The sequence below is a fragment of the Poromitra crassiceps genome, assembly GCF_964638095.1.
Source record: "Poromitra crassiceps genome assembly, chromosome: 2".
NCBI classification, from domain to species: Eukaryota; Metazoa; Chordata; class Actinopteri; order Beryciformes; family Melamphaidae; genus Poromitra; species Poromitra crassiceps.
In genome coordinates this window covers 13,641,164-13,659,826 of record NC_139624.1, presented here as the reverse complement: position 1 = coordinate 13,659,826, position 18,663 = coordinate 13,641,164, and the positions used below count along the sequence as shown (strand labels likewise).

At 44.2% G+C, this 18,663-nt stretch overlaps 1 protein-coding gene across 1 annotated transcript in view; it reads left to right on the top strand.

The window, feature by feature from the left end:
* Positions 1-18,663, top strand: part of LOC310798442 (NACHT, LRR and PYD domains-containing protein 1-like) — a gene marked incomplete at its 5' end in the record, with an annotated part of 90,008 nt that overhangs the window by 20,889 nt on the left and 50,456 nt on the right. The window contains 4 exons of the mRNA XM_083660989.1: positions 767-946; positions 2,340-2,374; positions 2,621-2,721; positions 2,809-2,864. Coding sequence (XP_083517115.1) covers positions 767-946; positions 2,340-2,374; positions 2,621-2,721; positions 2,809-2,864 — 372 coding nt within the window. The remainder of the gene's footprint in view (positions 1-766; positions 947-2,339; positions 2,375-2,620; positions 2,722-2,808; positions 2,865-18,663) is intronic.

Sequence of the window (18,663 nt, the reverse complement as noted above, 5' to 3'; positions counted from 1 at the left end):
TCTGGCGACAAAGTGGCCAAATTTTTTGCCGCCCTACGGGCGCCGTCAGCCATCCCCCCCAATGTTGAATCGGTGGCAGCACCCCCTACCTAAAAGTACTTCCAACGCCCCTGGGTGTTCGACTTGTTGACGCCTCGCCTGACTACGCTCGGCTGCTCTCGTCTGCTTTCCAGGCGAAGCGGCAGTCAACTCAAACGAGCCTATTGACACTGGTCTGTCAATTCTATCAGTTCATATGTACCATTTGTACGGGAATATCGCCCAGCCCTACTGGTAAATAGAAACGTGTGTGGCACGGAGAATTGACGGCCCTGAAACTCTGATTACAGGGACACAAACATCTTTTTGCAAGTAGGCTACAATGTCCAAGTTTAGCTCTGTATGTTGAGCTGAGTGATGCCACTCTTTCAAGTGGAAGTTTGTTCCACCAGCCTCAAATTTACATTCTCATCTTTTTTTATTTGTTTCTGCTGATTTATATTTATAGTGAAGAAAAGCCTCCACTCACTAACTCACTCTTCAGTCTCTGCTTGTTTATTGAAGCAGCAGCATGTTGTCATTAATATTAATGAGTGCTGGTTTGTCCTTGTCATGTCTTTTTGAACCTGGCAGCTTGTTGGCTTCAGCTGCAGTTGACTTCACCATTTTAGAAACATGTACATTTAAAACCTCCACAGCTCTGAGTGGATTATGAAACATGGTTTCAATCAGGTTTTCTATACAGGAATGTTTTATTTTACATCTACATGTTTTATTCCTTATTCAGATTGAGTCACTGCAGGTTGTCAGAGAGCAGCTTTGCTTCTCTGGCCTCAGCTCTGAAGTCCAACCCCTCCTCCCATCTGAGACAGCTGAACCTGACTGGCAACTACAACCTGGTGGAGTCAGCAGTGAAGCACCTGTGTGATCTTCTGGAGAGTCGACACTGCAGCCTGGAGACTCTGAGGTCAGACAGAATTTTTTAATGATGTGCTGACATGAATATTATAAGAATATTGTGGCGAAACTTAATTCTATATAGAGTCATTTAATCTGAAATCAGACTTAGGACTCGCATTGTCTTCCTATTGTTTTCACACATCCCTGGTCTCTTCAAATGAATGAAGATGAACTTTGGTGATGATATTCTCCATTGTTTTAAAGACACAGGGCTCCACATGGCTCCAAAATGGACTCCATCATCTATGGAGGACAAACTTTGATGTCAGAGTTTTTGAGGCAATGAAGGAATTTAAAATATGATAATTAATGTGTTAATTACACAGAACGTTCAGAGCACATACTATTACACATCATATGTTGCAGTGAAACAAGCTATTAGCCTTTGGTTCTTCTCAATGTCAGTTCTTTGGTCAAATCAGATGAGGTGTGTGACGATACGAGATAGATATTAGAAGGTTTTCATAGAACACCAACGCTTCTACAGGCAGGAAAACTGACTGGAGGAGCCTTTCATCCTCAACCACATCAATGGCTACTTTTCTCACTGATGGTGGTGGAGGGCGCTGTTGCCTCATAGCAAGAAGATGCTAGGTTCATTTCACCAGCCACCGTGTGTGTGTGTGTGTGTGTGTGTGTGTGTGTGTGTGTGTGTGTGTGTGTTTATTTGTTTCTACTGATTTTATTTTATAGTGAAGAAAAGCCTCCACTCACTAACTCACTCTTCAGTCTCTGCTTGTTTATTGAAGCAGCAGCATGTTGTCATTAATATGAATGAGTGCTGGTTTGTCCTTGTTGTCTTTTTGAACCTGGCAGCCTGTTGGCTTCAGCTGCTTTCTACAGGTTTTCTACACAGGAATGTTTTTTTTATATCTATCTAAAAGTGTATAGATGACTTACAACACATTTGTATGTTAACATAACATTTATTAATCATCTACAAATGTGTATTCATGTTTTGTAAATGATTAGTTCATCATTACCTAATGGCTTATAAATGACTTATGACTGAACATTATTATAAAGTGTTACCAATGATTTTTTCGAGATGTCTATGGAGAAAATGAATGGGGAACTTACTTCCGGGGCACAAAACGTCAAGAAAAGTCACGTGACTGTCGAGCTCTATAGGGTAGAGACCACAGTGACACTCCCCCTGTATAAATAAGGGTAAAAGGTAAAAAAAGAAACAAAATCCTGCTATTCTGCTTCTTTCAATATGACCTGAATGCAGCAGAAAACTAGCAGCCAGACTGAGAAGCTGAGGAATCTGTTTGATGTTGAATGTTGGATATGAGTGGGATTGTGGGAATCCTTCATACGGAATGTTATTAAATGTCCATGGTTCCATCATCAAAGATAATCTGCTGATCTGACTTATTCTCTGTTTATTCCTCCAGTGTGCGAGAACATGCAGATCCGTCGTCTAACCCAGGTGTGAGGAAGTGTATTTAGTTTGATTCATGAAAACAAAGCAACACACATTCTACTATTGAGATGCAAAGTCCATCTACAGCACAGTATGTGAAATCCATGATTTCAGATCCTACTGTGAATCAGGATGATGGCTGATATCATGCGTGGCAAGCTGCTAAGAAATGGACTGTCAATAAATCAACAAACAGAACAGGTGTATTAGATGAGAAGCTGCTGCTATATTGTGTCTTGTTCTCTCCATCAGATGCCTGTGAACTCACACTGGACCCAAACACAGCACACAGAAACCTCCTTGGCGGATCCTCTCTAACCCTGACCAATGTACTTGAATTAAACAGGGATATCGTGAGTATTTTTGCTAGCTTTATAGCACACTACTACAAGTTTGTATCTAAAACAACCAACTAATATTTTTACCTGTCTGTTTTCTAGGCCCAAACTAACTTCATACCAGAACTGTTAACCGAATCGCCGAACACTTTATACAGGTAATTATAATAAGATCATTCTATTTTTGGAAGAAATTCTGTCAAGGCGTTCTTGAGATATCACGTTAACAAGCTTGAAAATGGCCTTCATGAGGTCACAGTGACCTTAACCTTTGTCCTTTGACCAGCACAATCAAATTAGTTCATCCTTGAGTCCAAGTCGACGTTTGAGCCAAAGTGGAAGAAATTCCATCAAGCCGTTCCTGAGATATCGTGTTAACGAACTTGGGAATGGTGTTCGTGAGGTCACAGTGACCTTGAACGTTGGCGTTTGACCACCGAAATCTAATCAGGTCATCCTTGAGTCCAAGTCGACTTCCATCAAGGCGTTCCTCAGATATCGCGTTAACGAATATCGGACGTACCGTCGGACGTACGGACGGACAACCCGAATCCTTAATGCCTCCGGCCTTGCTATCGCCGGCGGAGGCATAAAAATACCAGGAATTACTTTCCCTGTTTAGGAAGCAAAGGGGGTGATGGCCGGGAGACTGTGTACAGCTAAAAATCACTGCATAACAGATGAATACCACAGTACCACAGGGATGACGTACATTTTGTAGACCAGCTCGCCATAGACAATGGGATTTTTGTATGGGGATTTTGATTAAAGTCGAGCTAAAATGAGATTCTGGGGGTCTGTGATTCTTTATCATGACGTATTCCAACTGAAACAGGGTAGAGAGGTGGTGACATAGCATGTGGAGGAGTTTGATTTGACCGTTGGAAAGTAAGCGTGTCTGCGATTAATGTAGGAACTGGAGTTGGCGTTGGCCATTCCTGACGCTTGAATGCTGCGTAGAGCATGTTCTGACCCAAATCAGAGTGGGATCCATAATAATGTGATGATCTGTGCCTCAGGAGAGCACTCCGCACTGGACACCGCAAAGAATGTATTTTACAGGACAAATCTGAAACCTACCGGTCACGTTTCAATAAGAGCCCATGTACAAACACAATATAATATAATAAATACAGCCCCGTGGAGTGCTGCACAGTGCGAGCTCCCAGGGCAGAGGACCAGGTGGCAGAGGACCAGGTGGTAGCTGCCTCCGGGCGGACAGCCGTTTCCAAGCCTAGGAGTGCTGGCTGCCCGCCTTGAAGTGTGCGTCGAGCCGTGGTACTGTAAATAGCTATATTCCTGGAATGGGAGTTTAACAAGCCAGTTACATGTCATTTGTACTCTACATTGAATTAAGACATTACCGTTCGTTTTATTTTGTATTTTACGTACTTATTGGCATTATTGGCATATTAACATTTATGGGCTAGAACAGGGGTCACTAATAGGCGGACCGCGGTCCGAATCCGGATGGAGACGCCATTCCAGACCTATAAGATGTTATTATATTGAGATTTTTCTTCAATGTTGCAGTGTTTTGTATTTTTAAATGGCGCAGCTTTTCTGGCTATTCTAGCATTTACGGTACTGGTTTGGAGTCCCACGTGACGCTACTCGGCCAATGAAATGTACATTCCAGCCATTCCAAGATTCCTCTGTGCGGGTCCACTCTGCTTGTCACAGCTGTGTCAGTGAGCAGCGATACACACACACGGTGGAGAAATAGGTGAGAAGAAGTATGGCGTGCTCTAAAAAGAGAAAAGTGGACACAGAGAACTGAGTTTTTAATGAAGAATGGACAGATTTGTACATGTTTATCCTCCCCATGGGCAGTTCAAAGCCTGTCTGTCTGATCTGCTGTGAGAGCGTGGCACTTATTAAAAGCGGCAATGTGAAAAGAAGAGCTTTGTGGAAAAATAAATCAAATACCCATGTCTGCATCTTCAGCTACAAAGACAACAGAAATATTAAGCCAGGATGTGCTAGCACAGCTGGATGAAGCAGTTCATAAGACACCATGCATAAGCTTAGCTGTAGATGAGTCTACTGATGTGTCTGACAATGCCCAGCTGTTAATGTATGTAAGGTTCTTCAACAAGGAGAAAAAAGAGTTATGTGAAGACCTGTTAGGTGTGACATCCCTTCACACCAGTACAAGAGGAGAGGACATCTACCTGGCCATAAAGGAGATGTTAACCAAGAGGGGAATAGAGCCAAAACAAGTGATTTCCATTACCACAGATGGAGCCCCTGCCATGGTAGGGAGAGAGAAAGGAGCTGTGGCAAGAATGAAAGAGGACAATCCTGAGCTCATCTCTTACCATTGCATCATTCAACAATCAGTCCTGTGCTCCAGCCTGTCAGATGAGTATGCTGAGGTGATGAACACAATGATGAGAATGATTAACTTTCTTAGGGCATCCTCTTCTCACCAGCATCGCCTGCTCAGGGAATTCCTCAGAGAAGTTGAAGCAAATGCTGATGATCTTCTGCTCCACAATAATGTAAGATAGCTCAGCAAAGGCAAGGTGTTGGAGCACTTTTGGTCCATCTGACAGTAAATCACAGCTTTTTTGGCACAGCTGAAGAGCCAGAAGGCCACATCATTTTCTCTCTTTTCGGAAGATGAGAAGAAGATGGATATTGTAGCTTTTCTTTTTTTCCAGATTTTTTATCCCCATTTTTATCCCCCATTAGTGCTAATTTATATTTATCCTGGTTGCTGCTCCACTCTCTGCCGATCTGGGGAGAGCCGAAAACTGGCTCCATGCTTCCTCCGAGACATGGGCAGTTAGCCAGCTGCTTCTTTTCACCTGACAGGGGAAGCTTCACCGGTAGGACATAGCACGTGGGAGGATCACGCTATTCCAACGAGTTCCCCTCCCTCCGAACAGGCGCCCTTCATGACCAGAGGAGGCACCACATCAGCAACCAGGATTTTGCATGTTTTGGTGAAGGGGTTCCTATATGAAGGAAACCCCCAGGAGGCACGGGGAGAACATGCAAACTCCACACAGAAGGGCCCTTTTGACGACCCCACCCGGGCGGTGGGCACTCGAGGACATGGGGACGGGCACGCATTCCTTCAGCGTTCACAGCGTCCCACGTGGGAATCGAACCCACGACCTTCTAGCTGTGAGGCGACGGCGCTTACCACTGCACCACGGTACCCCCCGATATTGTAGCTTTTTTGGTTGAATGAACTGAATGTAAAGCTACAGGGCAAGGACAATTCAGTTTGTGACCTGATGACAGAGGTCAACTCCTTTCAGAGGAAACTTGAGGTGTTCAATTAAGACCTGCAGGGAGACTGTGCACACTTCACACCAGTGCAGAAACAGGTCCACGGAGAGAGAGATGTTTCTCATTTTGTTGACTTTGTTGACAAGCTGATTGTAAACTTCAGCAAGCGTTTCGACAGCTTCAGCCTTGGACAGCAGCTCACCCTGTTCATTCAGAACCCATTCCTCATCAAATATGTCAGGGGATTCTCAAAGGAAGTCATACAGCACTTCAAGTGGGCAAATGCCGGGCCTCTCCAGATGCAACTGATCGATCTCCAGGCAGACGTGGCCTTGAAAGAGTTTTTTGGAGGAACTGCCCATGCCACTTTCTGGCTGAAACTGGTCTCAGAGACAGCTTTCCCAGGCCTGAGGAAAGTAGCACTGTACATCTTAACCATGTTTGGCTCCACATACAGTTGTGAGACAGCTTTCTCCACTATGAACATCATCAAAACCAAATATGGTTCCAGGCTCACCAATGAGCACCTCCACATGTGTATGAGAATGGCCCTGACACCATTCCAGCCCAGATTTAAAATCCTGGCAGGACAAGCAAGAGCTCACTTCTCTCACTCAAGAGAAAGAATGAGAGGTGTGTGTCTGTGTCTGTGTCTGTCTGTCTGTCTGTCTGTCTGTCTGTCTGTCTCTGTGTGTGTGTGTGTGTGTGTGTGTGTGTGTGTGTGTGTGTGTGTGTCTGTCTCTGTCTCTGTCTCTGTGTCTATAGGTGCTTTCACACCGGCATTGAAAGCCGCAAAATGCACGGAAAATAGGATCCGCGCCTCCGATGTGAAAGTTTTGAACGCGCGTTTTTGGGTAATTGTTGTACGCCTTTTGTCCCGCAAGCCGACCTAGTCACAGTGCCGGGTTAGCAGGTAACCCGCCTCCACTTGAAAGCGTAGGAGCAGCAAGCCGGAACAGTGCAAATGCTCAGCTCATTCATAAAAAAATTACAGGGGAAATCACCTCATGCAGCAAGAAAGACAGTGAAAGTAAAAAAAAAAGTAGCCTATAGCCTATAATCATGCACCAGGAGGAATGCTCCTTGCCTGTAAGTAGGTTAGGCTTTATGCTCAAACGATGTTGACATTAGTAGCCTAGGTAAAATTAATGGATATAATAATACGCTTCAGAGGACTATAGCTGTCTGTGGCGAGTTGGTCTGAAGATATTCCCTCTGGAAACCAGCTCCAGAACTGCAATCTGTCTAGCTAGTCACTTGTGCATTCCCTTACAAAAACTACTAACTTTATAGTAGTCTATAGGCTACTATTCCCCCGACGAACGTTATGCAGACTGCAGCTGTTTGATATGCGGGCGTCGTCTTTCAGAACGGCCCCTAATTATTTGATGGGAATTAGCCTTGTAGCCTACCTAATAGGCTACATGATGGTGTGTCTGTGATGCATAAAGTCGATCAGATGAATATTGAAAGCCTTGTTACCATGCTGCATGTGGACAACACTTTCGTGTTTTATCAGTTTGCCGCAGCAGCACGCTGCTGCACCTCGTTGGCTGGCGTACATCAGCGATGTTTGGTTGTTGAATGAATTCGTTCATCATACAGTAGCCTAGGCACTAACCTATGAAAATATTCATTTGGGCGAGGAGCTGGGTGGAAATGCCTCCGCTCGCCCTTCAATCCGGGAGGGGTGGATGTCACTTTGAAAGCACACCCCAGGACGGGAATGTGGCGGTGCTGCTTGGCTGCGTGTGAAAGCAATTTCTGTGGCGAGGCTGCCAGTTTTGCGGGCCTTTTGAACTGTAATTTTGCACGATCTGTGTGTGAAAACGGCTTATGTCTGTGGCTGGCTGGTCTCCCTCCCTCCCAGTACAACTACTGTCCCCAGGCTGCAAAAGTATGACTTCTTAGTCAGCTAGTCATTTATTCTCAGAACAGAAGAGGAGTAAGCTGTTCAATTGTTCAAATAAATATGTTGAGATTGTTTTGGTTGAGATAAGACTGCAAAAACCAGAAAAAGGGAAACTCAAGCTGCTACTTTTTTTTCTTAAGCACTTTATTTTAAGATACACATTTTCAAAAGCTTTCTGCTATGTGTTTTAAATGCAGCCCTTATTTTACTTGAAACTAAGAATTATTTATTATTTGAGTATTTTAAAATCCCTCCAGGTAAATGTGAAAAATGAGTTGATTGAGTATCACAGTGTCCCTGAACACAAAGTTTGCTGTTTCATACACTTTTGCAGCAAGCTTATTTCAAGCATCATCATCATCATCATCTTCATCGTCATCGTCATCATCATCAGTATATAAAAGTGAGCTAGGCTTTCTCTGTCCCACTAATGACATCATCAGTGATGTCATAAATCCACACACACACACACACACACACACGGCTATAGTTCAGTGATGTCACTGACATCACTGATGTCATCAATTATGTCATCAGTGATGTCATACATAGGCATTGTGACATCATTGTGACATCACTGATAATGTCATCAGTGACACACACACACACGAGAGCGAGAGGGGGAGAGACTGAGGGAGAGAAAATGATGAAGAGAAAGAGGGAGAGGGGGAGAGAGACAGGGAGAGAGAGGCGGAGACAGAGAGGGAGAGAGAGAGGGAGACATTGCGCATCCGCCAATAGGGCAGGGGAGGCCATGCAACAACCGAGCTGCAGGGCGATCAGTTTTATTGTTACTTTTGGACTTTTTAACTAACAGAATCCAGCAGGTTTTAGTGAATGGACACATGTCCAATTTATTGTTTTCAAGTACTGGCTCGCCCCAGGGTTGTGTTCTTTCTGCCCTGCTTTTTATTTTGTTCACAGACCTCTGCAGGTCTTTCCAGGAGGGCAGTCTCCTTGTGAAGTACTCTGATGACACTGCCCTACTGTCTCTTCTTCAGGGCTCAGAGTCTGATCATGGAGATGCCCTTCCTGCCTTTGTCAAATGGTGCGATGACAACTTCCTTCATCTTAATGTGGCTAAAAGACCAAGGAGTTAATTATTGACTTTAGGAAAAACTGTGACAAACCAAAAGCTAGCATCATACATGGTGTGGATGTTGAAATCGTAGAGACATACAAATATCTAGGAACAGTGTTCGACTCTCAACTCAAGTTCGAGGCGAACACAGAGTCTATTGTCAAGCGTGGTCAGCAAAGAATCCACTTAATGCGAAAACTCAGTTCCTTTAATGTCTGTAACACCATTCTTTGTAATTTTTACCAATCTTTTATTGAAAGTCTTTTAACTTTTTCATTTATTTGCTGGTTCAACGTGTTGTCTGTGAAGGACAGGAATAGCCTAAACGCTATAGTCAAGGTCTGCTCCAGGATTATTGGAGTCGAGCAGAATAACCTGTGCTCCATCTGGGAGAAACGTGTGGTACAGAAGGCAAAAAAGATCATCAGACAATCTAGCCACATTTTGTCCAGTGAATTTGCTCTGATGCCCTCAGGCCGGTGCTACTATGCGCCCCCTAGGAGAACTAACCGGTACTCCAAGTCTTTCTTCCCTTCAGCTGTCAGGCTGTTAAACACAGACAGTAGTCATTTTAAATGAATGCCTTCACTTATACAGTGGTAGACGGATCAATAAGCGTGCCTTACCGCAAGCTGTGTATTGACGCGCGGCGGCATTAAAACTAATTGAGGTGTAGTTGCACCGTTGACCACCAGGTGTCATCTGTGAGCATCCTTGAGATCAAGTGTTGAATGTGACACAATAGGGCGCGCCGGGAAGAAAACAAAAGGTAATTACGGCAGCTAAATAGGCCCCAATATAGCGTTAAAATAAAATAAAAATGTAGGCTATCATGCAAAAAGTAGCCTGTAATGTTAATTTAATTTCGGACCGTCTGAATATGTTTTATTTATAGAGAGCGAGGCGAACCAACAGCAAGCAGAGAAAGAGAAATGGAGATCTGAGAGTTTCTTCATTGCCCAACCGTGACAGCAGCGAGAAAAAGGGAGCTGGATATATCATTTTTCAAAATGATTTACATGGACTGCGGGCACTATTAGAAAAGGGTGATGGATTTGTCTTGTCAGCTGACATTTGGACAGGAGAGGGCACAGCTTCCTGGGCATCGTGGCCAGTTTCATTGACGGGACGTTCAAGGGGCACACCGTTCTGTTAGGCTGTGATCACATACAGGGTCCCCATACCGCTGATCGCATTTACCAAAAGTATGAAAGAATTGGAACGTGCAACGACGTGTTTATTCGTGTCATATGCGGGGCAGGTGTTGAAACTGAAAGTAAGACTAGCGCCATCCAGCAGAGAGAGGGAAGGAGGGGATGGTGTATGTCTGGACATGTCTGGATGCATGCAGGGGCAGGTGTTGAAGCGAGTCATCCTGGAGCAGATGCAGCAGAAATATGACAATGATTCAACCCAGAGGATTATGCGGAAAGCAACTCTTCTGGACCCAAGATACCGGGCGGAAAACATGGATCCCACCGAAGTGATACCCAAGCTGAGCTGGTAGCAGAGATTGTGGCAGCAGTCGGCCCCGCTGCACGCGTGAGAGTGGAGGGTGAAGAAGACGAGTCAGGTGCTGGTGGAAAGATAACCAGGCACGGCTTCCACTCATGGCCGGCTTGGCAGGGAAATATTTGTGTATTTGTGCCACCAGTGTACCATCCGAGCGTGTGTTCAGCACAGCAGGGATTGTTGCAATGCCACTCCGAAGCAAATTATTGCCCGAAAAGGTAAAGCTGTTGGTATTCTTGGCCAGAAACCTGTAATGGTAAAACGAAGCAAAAAGGCTAATGGCTAAAGGCCTATAGCCTTTAACCAAGCCCAAAATGTTTAATTTCGAATTCCTTTAAGTTTATAAGATCGTGTGGTGGGCTTGTGTTGTTTAAATCCCTGAAGTTCGTTAATACAAGCTTAATTCATTTAAGATAATTGCATAATTCATTTTGTATTTATTTTACACAGCAATATCTACTGGTTAATTTTACCAGGCTAATTTATTTTAATTTTTGTGTGTGAAATGATGAAGGTTTTCCCAATGTCCCACTGGGTTGTGTTTTTGCAAATAAAGTGTTGTACGGAAACAAGCTTGTTTCTTTTATTTCTGTTTATTATAGTAAAATTTTTATTTGTCTTATATGGCTATTATTAGGAGGGGGGGGTTGATTAAATTTTATGAAGTCGTTGCGGTGCTGTTTGGCTGCCCGGCCTGGCACTGCTGCGAATGCGCATTCACAAACATGTCATGTCACGGAGTCAGGCGCGACATAAACTGCAGGCTAGTAGGCTGCTCAGTTAAAAACAACAATAAATATGCTGGTCGGTTACTTATTTTATTTAGCCTTCTATATTTTAGAAGCATATTTTTATGTTTACATTTTCTCAGTTTCTGGGATAGTCGGACAAGTGAACATGAAGGAAGAGTAGAGACTTATGGAACCCTGACTGAAGACGTTTGTTTATTCATGTAGCCTAATTAAAAACATTTTCAATGATAGCCTGAGGTGTCTGACTGCTGAATGTAGCCTATTAAAGGCCTTTGGCCTAACTGCAAAGTGCAAACTCAGCAAGCAACAATAAATTAAACAAATAGCCTATAGCAGCATTATTGGGCACCTAAGTAAATACATGCACTGTCTGGCATGCCTAGAATGTCTCTAGAACGTGAAATTAAATAACTTGAAAACTAATAAATGAAGAATCACTTGTAAAAAAATTTTTTAATAAAGTGGCTGGCTGCTCGGTTCTGCCCGTTTTCGTTTAGCATTTATTTGCGTCGGGACTTCACTGCATTGAACTGCTCCGCTGCATGTGCAAAGTTGAAGGCCTCCAAACCCTTTCCACAACTTGCGATCTGCATCAGCCTTGTGACTTCTGCAGGGACACTGGAGACTGGAATTGGGGGAGGGGGATGGAGGGTGGAATGTTTCACCCCTATTAGACCCTACCTGTCTATTGTCTCATGTGGCCAACCTATTGAAATGTAAATAAAGGAACGGGGGCAGTCCCGATGAGAATAGGCCTACAGTAGCCTATATTACAATAGGCATATAAAATCTGTGGCTTTCAAGGCTGGTGTGAAAGAGCCTACATAACCAGAGTAGGCCTATATTGTTTGATAAAAATATGTTTTCAGACAATGGGCACGGCGCGCGCGCGCGCACACATACACACACACACACACACACACTGCTCCCCTACGAGAACCGCAGGCTCTGCGCACGCTGTGCCTGCTGAGCGACATGACGGGCGGCCAGCGTGGCCGAGAACCAGATGACAAATAAATAAAGTAGCTACTCTCACCTCTTGATTAAGGTGTAGGCTATGGGAGTTATTTATTTTATTTATAATAATACAGATATTTATAATAAAACATATATTATAGTTTTTATGGTAGCCTAGCCTATATTATTATTATTATGGATGGCCCTCTGCAGCTGTACTAAATACGAATAAAGCAAGGCCATAAAAATTAGTTCGTATAGTCTAGAGGGAACAAATAAAAGGAGCTGAATTGCCGTGGAGTGCGCAGTAGTTTTAATGCGGTTGATCAGACTTCTCTCTATTATAGGCTATTGCTTTAAGGGATGCGGCCGCGCGCCGGTCAAGCCACTGCTGTTATTTCCAAATACACACACAAAGGATACTGTTGGCAGAGTACATGAAACATTCCACCCCCCATCGCAAGTGATTTTATTCTGCATGTAGAATATTCAGCAGGAATGCACAAATGTCACACAAAGGAATAATAATAATAATAATTATGACGTGATAAGATCATTCATTTTAGCACCGCGCGCTCCGCTCTCTTCAATGAGGAAATGGAAATCCAGACCTTGTAGAAAAGTGTCGATTTTCGGGGTTAGGGTTGAAAGTAATTCTCTCTCTTTTCAGAGGCACACAATTACTCACATAAGACCCTACATTTAATAGTTAATTTAATAGTTAGTTTGTGGATTTGGTTTCCAGGGACTTTAATCATCAAGGGGAGACAAAACACGATTGATTTCGTAGGCTGAGAGCGAGAGCCTCCCTGCTTGCTGCATATACTGTACTGTAGGTAGTTGTGCACTGCCGCCCCCTAGTGTCCCACTTTGATACCACATACTAACGGCAAACAGAATTAACGCCGCGTTGCGGTAAAAGACGCTTATTGATCCGTCTACCACTGTATGAGCGCACAACAGGCTGTACGTATCCTGTCTGTGACGAACAGGTTAGGCTCGTTCATATATATATAGATATATATCTTTTATTTCTTATACATGTTCTCATGTCTTTAGAAATATATGTATACTTTTTATTTCTTGTTAATGTTTATATGAGGCTGATCTGTTATCTCTGACATTATTTGTTTATGTTATGTCATGCTGTTACGTTACGTCCTGTCATGTCTGAAGTTTGTAGCTCACTGTGAGCTTTTGAAGGTGTTGGGTAGGCTGTGAAACTGAATTGCCCTTCTAGGATAAATAAAGTTGTCTGAATCTGAATCTAGGAATTGAGCGTGTGTAGCTCGCGAGATGCCTATCATATAAAAGGGAGAAAGTGGGCTCTGTTTGTTTAAACTTTTGTCCCACTGGATGATGTCATAGGCATTGTGACATCACTGATGATGTCATAGGCATTGTGGCATCATCAGTGATGTCATAAGAGCAATTGTATGTCATCAGTGAGTGATGTAATCAGTGCCGCAAAGTTGTGCAATTGTGCCCGGCACATGCCAATGGAGCAGGCGAGGCCACGCAGCAGCCGAGTCTGAGAGCAAAATGATTGATTGATTGCTTATTGTATCTCTACAATAATGATCTATGGCTGTCTCATTTTAACACATTCACTGCCAGCCGTTTTTTCAATACTGTAGGTAGCTTCTGCCAAGGGTTTTTTTGAGGATTCTGGCTCATCTTACAAGAGCCGAGGATTATTTTCTGCTAGGACTTCGTGAACACAAATCATCTAAAAAGAACTAATAGAATGTGTGCTTTCTCTGTCTAAAAGAGTTAGTTTTTATCATGTTCTGTTATGTAGATATTAGCCGTTGAATACAGCATGGTTTCAGCGTCTGAGAAGGAAAGCTGAGAAAAATGCAGTTTTGTGAAATTCAATCAAACAGGCAGAACTCGAGGTCGGGGGTTGTTGGCTGATTTACCACTGGTACAGGGTTTATAGCACTCGGCTTCGCCTCGTGCCACAACCCTGTACCAGTGGTAAATCAGCCAACAACCCCCTTCCTCTCATGGTAAATTTGTTTTCTACAACAGCTACCAAATAATATAAAAAATAGCCTACACAATTGTAACATCCAATTCATTTATTTATAATCATTACTGGTTTCAGAATACATTTATCCTTCCGCCACAGAATATAGTTCCATACACAAGATCAATGATTGCACTAAACATTTAGTTGCCTTTGAGCCAAAAAACAACTAACCTATTCCTTAACGGGATTCACAGTTATTGATACATTGCCTGTAAAAGTACAGTTATTTAAACAGTTATCTAAAGCAGCCTGTTTTGGTGGTGGTGTGTTGATATCTGGTGACGGCAGAGGGCGTTTGTTTGTTTGACAGTCCCAGGTTCGGGGTCCGGGCGCTAGTCGGACCTCCCGCTAGTCGGACCTCCCGCTAGTCCGAACTCGTGACAACTCAAGCTCAGCCAGTTCTCTCTCCCCAATTTCACCACGTCGTTCTTTGTTCACTTCACCTTCATCTTCATCTAACCACTGCTCAAAACTCAATCCACCAAGTAAATCAAACGTTACTACGAAATCGGACATTTCCTTGTGTTAGAGATGGCCATTTCCTTGTTGAAGATTTGCAGACTGCAGGCTAACAGTGGGCGGAGTCAGCACAGGGAACGGAGTCAGCGGAGTGATACTGCGGTTGGAGCCGAACTGTAGATTGTTGCCCAATTTACCACTGTTGCTAGCCAATCAGAATCCAGTATTCACTCATGCTGTTGTAGAAAGTCACTTTAACCATTTATTTTTGGCATCAGTGAGACATCAGACATCTGAACAATAGTTGTTTTCAATAATAGAGGAATAATACAATAATAAAATAAATAAATGTCAAAATAAATACAAAACAAGAGCAGACCACAGGTCACTCAGCTTTTTTTTTTTTATAGGTTTTTTTTATTTTTATAGGTTTTTTCGGTTCGTGATCAAACCGGTTTGGGCTCGTACACCGAATCCAGAACTGCTCCAAAATGTAATGGGTACTTCCTTGGCCCATGTTACACCCATCCACAAAGTTACATGAAAATCGGCTGGTGCTTTTTATGTATTCCTGCTAGGTAGGAAACAATCAAACAAAGAGCATCAAAAACAAAACCTCCCTGGCAGGTTTTTTTTTTTTTTTACGACCCATGCCTACTCAGTGCCACTGAGCATAGTTCTTCATCGAGTGGTACACCTCATAGCAGCCAGCCCTGTGTAATGCGACCCCACATTCGACACAATAGTAGCGTGTCTCGCTTCTAATATGATTCTTTGCACAAACCCTACACCTCCTCGTTGGGCCATCTTTTTTGCGTGTGGCTGGATACATGGCCAGTACATGGCCCGCTAGATTGACCTCCAGCCTGCTTTGAGGGTCCAGGTATGGTACTGTACCCGGGGCATGGTTGCAGGTTGGTCACTGCCCTCCCCCCCACCCCCCACCTCCTCCTCCTCCCCGCCACCCCCCACCTCCTCCCCCACCCCAGCCCCCACCTCCTCCCCGCCACCCCCCACCTCCTCCCCCACCCCACCCCCCTCCTCCCCCACAGGTCTGGTCCATGCACAGACAACACTCAGGATGAAATCCATCAAAGTTTTACACTTTCTGTGTGGGTGTTTAGCTTTGTACAGAACAAAGGCGTTATAAAAAAGACATTTGAAACATGTACATGACAAACTTGAATGGCCACCTGGATGTCTTCCTGGCAAAGGGATAGTATGCGATGTTCTGGTCCAATCTGTCTACCCCATTCATGTACTTGTTGTAGTCTACAACGCACTTGGGTTTTGCGTGTGGGACCCTCTCTCTGCTGCCTTTCTGCCTGACCTGCACTGTCTCCATCGTGTCGTCGTGCATAGTGGAAACCATTTTCACGATTCGTTTGTCGTGCCAGGCCAGAACCATGGTGCCACCATTGTGGCGCATGACCGTTTCCCCCATCTTCACGGTGTGGTTGGTAACCTTGGTAGCAGGTGGCTCGCCCCTGTTCCTCCTCAGAGTGCCACAGACATGGGTCTGACACTTCAGCAGCTGTGCACACATTGCAACAGAGTTGTAATAGTTGTCCATGTATAAGTGGTAACCCTGCCCTGCCAAGTCCCCGAGGAGGAACTCCACCGTCTCGCCTAGGGAGGACCGCTCACCACAGTAGGGCTTCATGCTGTAGCAGTAACCTGTCTGGGAGTCACAGAGTATGTACAACTTTATCCCGTACTTTATGGGTTTCTGTGGGTTGTACACTTTGAAGGCCAACCGCCCAGGCCACAGGAGCATCCCCTCATCAATACTGATGTTTTGACTTGGTGTGAACATGGCTCTGAACTTTCCTAACAGGTCATTCAAAACTGGCCGGACCTTGTACAACCTGTCTGCATCGTCAACATCATCATTGTCACTGAAATGGAGGAATCGTGTTAGGAGTTGAAAGCGGTTGCGAGACATGGTTTTGTTGAAGTGGGGGGTAGCAAGCAGTTCATTTGTGGACCAGTACATGGACAGTTCAGGCTTCTTGACGATCCCAGTGAGGAAATATAGTCCCAAGATGCTCTTGATTTCTGCCACTGTAGTGTCCTTCCACCTCCCAAGCCTTGAATGTGGCAGAGCCTCACTGACCTGACTGATGCACTGGTGGGCATACAGGTTAGTTTGTTCTACAATATCCTGGAGCAGCTCATCGTTCAGGAAGAGCTGGAAGAAGTCGACTGGTTGAGCAGCACCACCACTATGAGGACCCGGTTCTGCTGTGAAGGGGATGTGGGTTGGCTCCCAGTCAACGTCACACCACTCAGGAGGACCTGCAGGCTGAGGACGTTTCCCACTTCCAGCTCCATCTGCAAATTATAGAAATACATAATTACCATAAAATAGTGTTTTTTATATGTGTGGTACTGAATTCTGGAGTTCTAGAATTTCTGGAATTCTGGCTGGAACCTGTGATGTGAAAATAAACCTGATTCTGAAGTGTGATCTTACCCATTTTCCTGGCACCAGAGGCTGTGGCACCAGATGCTGTACCGCTACAGCTGGCTACAGGCTCATCTTCAGAGTCTAAAATTCAGTAAAATGAATTGACTGACTGCTGGCTTTTGTACAGTCATAGTAATTACATTTACACAAGTTACACAAGTCATCTCAAACATCGTCTTACCACTGCTCTGTGGAGCTTCGCTCCTGGACGGGGCCCATTCTTCTTCAGAATCCTCCGCGTCTGGGGAAGACGTGAGGTCACTCGACTCGGACTCAGTCAGCCCAGCAGCCGCGACATGCATGGGCTCACCCCGTTCTTCATCCGAGACCTCGGAATCGGTCTCCGGCACAAGCTCATTTCGTACGGAAAAGAAATCGAGCAATGATCGCTAATCCGCCGATCGCTTGCGTTTGGCCGAAGACCGCTTGCGTTTGGCCGGCATGGCACAAACACGTACCCACTCCCAACTAAACTAAAAACTGAAAATACTAACTAAACTAAACTGAAATAAAACAACTACTGCTACGACTAGATCAAACTGAACTGAAATAAGGCTAATCTACCGGCTACCAACTCGATCAAACTGAACTAGAATAAACGCTAAATACTAAAATGAACTGACGCTAACGCTAACGCTAAATTAGCTAAGCTAACTACAATGAACACTAACTGTAACTACGCGCTAACTAACTATCTAAACTAAATCTACTATAAAGACTATACTAAACACTACTACTGTACTAACAACTAACAAACTAAATCAACTACGCTAACCTACTCGCTCTAAATCTGACTATAAATTGCTAAATATCTGTATCTGTATCTGTATAAATCGCTATGTAATGCTGTCTCTCGCTATGTCTCACCAACCTACTAAAACCCACCCGGAAGAAAGGATCCCGCCTTCCTTATATACAAATCTTTGTTAGAGTACTTCCGGGGCAGCGGGAGAGGTCGGATCCACATTCACCTATTGCCCAAGGGCGCCAGCTAGTGGAAACCACTGAAAAAACAGTTTGACGACTTAACTCGTCAATGGCAGTCAACCGTTGGATTTTTTTTGACGAGTCAACTCGCCATTGGCAGTGAACGTGTTAAGGGATAGATAACATGTATTTTGTCTTGTGACCAGACCAAGGTTGTATTGTCTCTTATGAAAGATCAAGGTTGAGCTTGTGTAGCTAATGGAAATGTCCTGGGCTAAATGGAACTTCTGTGAGCAGTGGAAACTTACTGATGCCTTCTAGGTGGGGGGCTGATGTTTGACTATATCATGAGGAGATGCCTTTGCTCGTGGTTCACTCATGACTGTCTTTTCTGGGAGTGAGACCCTCTGTGCGCACAGTGGAACTTTGTCATGGAATAAAATCCTCCTTATATACATTTTAAAACGAGCAACTCATTATTGAAGAATCAACAAAGCATTTTAGACATTTTATAATTACACCAGCGAGGCTGAAGTTGAGCAATTGTGCACTGAGTGACGTCACTCGAGCACTCCAAGATGTGATCAGTGATGGTCACTCGAGCAATTG